Source organism: Argopecten irradians, chromosome 3 (assembly GCF_041381155.1).
Source record: "Argopecten irradians isolate NY chromosome 3, Ai_NY, whole genome shotgun sequence".
In the NCBI taxonomy this organism is placed as follows: Eukaryota; Metazoa; Mollusca; class Bivalvia; order Pectinida; family Pectinidae; genus Argopecten; species Argopecten irradians.
Window position 1 is genome coordinate 35,535,684 of NC_091136.1, and position 4,462 is coordinate 35,540,145.

The 4,462-nt window shown below is 33.5% G+C and overlaps 1 protein-coding gene across 1 annotated transcript; it reads left to right on the top strand.

Moving 5' to 3' along the window:
- The first annotated feature begins 645 nt into the window (after window positions 1-645).
- Window positions 646-3,957, top strand: LOC138319648 (neurofilament heavy polypeptide-like). Its single transcript, XM_069262797.1, has 2 exons — window positions 646-742; window positions 3,539-3,957. The coding sequence occupies exons 1-2, from the start codon at window positions 646-648 to the stop codon at window positions 3,955-3,957; spliced, it is 516 nt and encodes a 171-aa protein (XP_069118898.1).
- Window positions 3,958-4,462: the final 505 nt, after the last annotated feature.

Sequence of the window (4,462 nt, forward strand, 5' to 3'; positions counted from 1 at the left end):
ACAAACATAAGGCATAAAAACAACAATTTTACAGTACATAATTTCTGGTTTGTAACTATTGTTATAAGGCATCTGAAGCCATTTGAATGATTTTCAAGGCTTATTTCATCAGAATAATGAAGAAAAATTAACAGAAAAATGTTTTCGCCCAGTTACGACACATATAACTTTAAACGAATTCTTAACATTATCTTTCCTGCTACTAGACTTGATACTTAATCATATCCTTAGGTTTACATATCACAATGCTATGCTCACATTTTTAAATAAATTCAATTAGAAGAGGATAAAACAAAGTATTCAAATTGTATGAACTGTTTTTAGATTTTTATTTTAGGCATAAGAAAGTAATAGTAAATAAAAAAAGGGCATTGCGCTTTATGAGATATCTACAAATTCAAAATTAATCCACACATTTTTTTTCTTTTTGGGATTCTAAATTGTTTAATGAAATTGAATGATTTCAAATATGAAGCGTTTTTAATACAAAATAACACTTTTTGAATTATGATTAGTCGATTCGATGAAGATTTAGTATGTTCAACTTATGATCAAAAACTCCTGCATCCGAAAATCAACACATCTGGCACCCGTTTTATGTTGTGTATTGTATAAACTGGTTTCACCTGACTTTATTGCAAAGGAATGGCGATTGTGAAGACCGGCATGCATGCACGAGTGCATGCAGACTTCTGGCAAGAGAAATCGGGGTTCAAAACTTTCCGATGGGTTAAGTTACAAGGTCAAGGACCGTTCGGTCGCTCGGTGCCTGCTGTGACCTTGACGGCGTATGAATAAGTTGGCTTTATGACCGAACTGTATGTGGTACTGACCTGAATGTATAGACAATGATTCCCCTTTATCAACATTGACATGCTCAGAACATGCTTGTTATGTCACGGCATGGTAATTAGGTCAAGCACATGTTTCTGATGTATAGCTAACAATGTGTACACAATGGCTAATCAAAACAATAACAGATAATGTAATACAAAAGATCAGAAGTAATGACAGACAAGTTTATGTGTTCATTATGCTCTTATATTTACTCTTGGCCTTGTAACTCTCCAATACATAAGTTTGCGACCAATGGCTCTGGCTGATAATCGTGCATTCTTATAGTCTTTTTATATATTATTCGCAAATTATTTGAATTGGCATTCGAACATTTGTATCTCGCGGGAGTAAAGTAGATTACAACACATCTTAAAAATTGAATGCGCTGATCACGAAATAACATTTTTTGCAAAATCGTTTAGGACAAATGCTTGATTCTTGTTTTCTCCACAAGGTACGTTAATTTCAAAGACTATACATTTGTTCTTGTAATAACGTCTGGGAGGTTGGGAATTCAATCTTGAAAATTATACACTAAATGATCACTATTTTAGTAAATGGGAGTTACGCTATATCTTCCTTGGATACTGTGAGTTCGTGTGTTCGTGGGTAGCCATTACATCGCTATTATCATATTGATATTTTTGGTAATATACAAAGGTACAATGAGATTATGGGATAGACGTTGTTGCTTTTTAAATGCATTTTTTTCGCTCTTTTGATATGTACAAAGACCATGACTAAGCAATGTCAGGTGGCAGTTGTAGAATTTCTGATACCTTTATCACTCATAATCAAACATATAAGCCTCATGGAAGAATTAGGCGTGTAGCTTATGGGAACTGTTTAATTATACTTATAGTAGATTTTATGTATACATTTGTTTTTTAATTATGATATGCGATTGCCACAAATAATGTTTAGATTAGATTGTGCGTAATTAAAAATGTTTACAAACTGGAATACATATTATTGATAATAACCCATTGTTAGAAAAAGATAGGTGTTTGTAGTTGAAATAAGCTTCCAAGCAGCCAGAATAAAGATATTGACATTATTATTTTAGCATCTTTATAAATCTGGATTGTGAGTGATACTGATGTTTTAAGCAACTGACTTTAATTTTACGTAAGAACGGTAACAGAGATGCTAATGAGTAATGGTAATAATTCATTATGAAACGAAACTTCACTTAATAGGTAGCAAGTGTTTGTGGTGCTATATATCACATCTGAATGGAAAAAATATAATAAAATATCATATATTATTTTTAAAGACCCGTGTATTTCACTGTTATATCCATTTGCCGTTTCCATTGTTTTCATTTTGAACGGAAAAATATCAAGTTTAGCACTCTTCATATGAGCTCTAAAATACATGTGCATTAAACCATCAGACTTTAGTTACTATTGATGTTAAGAGAAATATTTAATGTTTCATAATCATTTTCCCAAGTATAACTGTGGTAATAGACTGGTATCATAATATAGTGATAAGATATATTTTTGCCATGGCGTATGCCTTATATAATTAAATGTTAAAGAAAGTAGAGATTTAAAAAAAAGTTCACTATTACGACAGAGCTACAACGCAGGATAATAAAATTGTGGTTATAGCATCAGTGCGTCATCTAAAAGACCTAAATGGCAACCACCAGTTAAATATCTATATAAGGAGCGTTTGAATTACTATATGTGATTTTGGTGTGAAGTCTCAAATAGTTATATATCCTAATATAACCACACCTTTCCGTGTTAAGAATAGCTCGATTTAGATTGAAATAAAACAATATCTTTTATTTCTAATCTTCATTCTATTGCTTTCACATCGTTCTATTGTTATATTTGTTCAATCTTACAGATTTGTTTTATGCATTGCGAATATTGTAAATAATCATATTGTTTTCTACGATAGCATTCATCTATTCGTCTCGATGCTTTAATACTATATTTGTTTTACGTAGATTTTTAATGGGGCAAATATCTAGACTCTATATATGGAATGTCATGGAGATATTTTAGGACATATAGTGGGATGAGGGAACATATGTACACTAGTCGACCTTTCTGTGTAATTATGGTCCACATATTTATCGAGTTAATAAATATTCCAGTTCGTTTAATCTGTGAAAGCTATAAAGGTTACGAATCTTTCGTTGATAAATGCAACACAATGAAAGTGTCCTTACGACTCCTACAAGCTTTATATTGAAGCGAGATGTTTTTATTCGAAGAGCTGGTAGAAAGGAATTCTATCATAATACACCATGATGCGGCAAAGTTCATCAGCAAACATCTTGATATAGACGAGGTTAGAACGGATTGTAGGCACCGCATCGTAACAAATATACTTACGTGTATAAACTCAGAAGTAACAGTTTCGGTGAGTTGGCGGTTGTGTATTTCGCTCAGTATATCTAATGAAATTAGTATGATTCCCAGAGGACAAAGCATGACATTCCATATATACCAGCATACTCTTGTATGAAGAACGAAGCTCATTTAAAGAAGATTCGAATCGATCAGATTCCAAATTGAGCGTAATGCGTCACATGTGTAATAAGATTTAGATAAAATGTCAGGTTTAATACTGCTTCTCGGACAGTTCCATAACGGTTTTTCAAATCACAAGACCACAGTATTCAATAAGATCAAACGATCATTGGGATATTTAATTTCTTATTAATTGGCGCCCAATACAGAACTGAGAGCCAATATAGAACTGAGAACCAATACAGAACTGAGAGCCAATGCAGAACTGAGAGCCAATGCAGAACTGAGAGCCAATACAGAACTGAGAGCCAATACAGAACTGAGAGCCAATACAGAACTGAGAGCCAATACAGAACTGAGAGCCAATACAGAACTGAGAGCCAATACAGAACTGAGAGCCAATACAGAACTGAGAGCCAATACAGAACTGAGAGCCAATACAGAACTGAGAGCCAATATAGAACTGAGAGCCAATACAGAACTGAGAGCCAATACAGAACTGAGAGCCAATACAGAACTGAGAGCCAATATAGAACTGAGAGCCAATACAGAACTGAGAGCCAATACAGAACTGAGAGCCAATACAGAACTGAGAGCCAATACAGAACTGAGAACCAATATAAACTGAGAACTGAGAGAACCAATAAGAACTGAACTGAGAACAATTATAAACTGAGAACAATATAGAAGAACAATGTACACATGAGAACCATATAGAACTGAGAGCAATGTACAATGGAACCAATGTGCAACTGAGAACCATTATAGAACTGAGAACAATTATAAAACTGAGAACCAATATACAACTGAGAACCATTATAGAACTGAGATCCAATGTACAACTGAGAACCATTATAGAATTGAGAGAAACCATGTAAACTGAGAACCATTATAGAACTGAGAACAATTATAGAACTGAGAGAACCATTATAGATTGAGAGCCAATGTACAAAGGAACCAACGAACTGAGAACCATATAGAACTGAAGAGAACAATTATATAATGGAAACCAATGTACAACTGAGAACCATTATAGAATGAGAGCCAATGTACAAGTGGGAACCAATGTACAACTTAGAACCATTATAGAATTGAGAACAATTATATAACTGAAACCAATGTACAAGAAACCA

Excerpts from the sequence above, each read along its gene's own strand:
- LOC138319648 (XM_069262797.1), top strand. The coding sequence starts at position 646 with ATGGCGATTGTGAAGACCGGCATGCATGCACGAGTGCATGCAGACTTC. Across the intron at positions 743-3,538 it reads CCGATGGGTTAAGTTACAAG|AACTGAGAGCCAATATAGAA; the intron begins GTCAAGGACCGT and ends CGCCCAATACAG.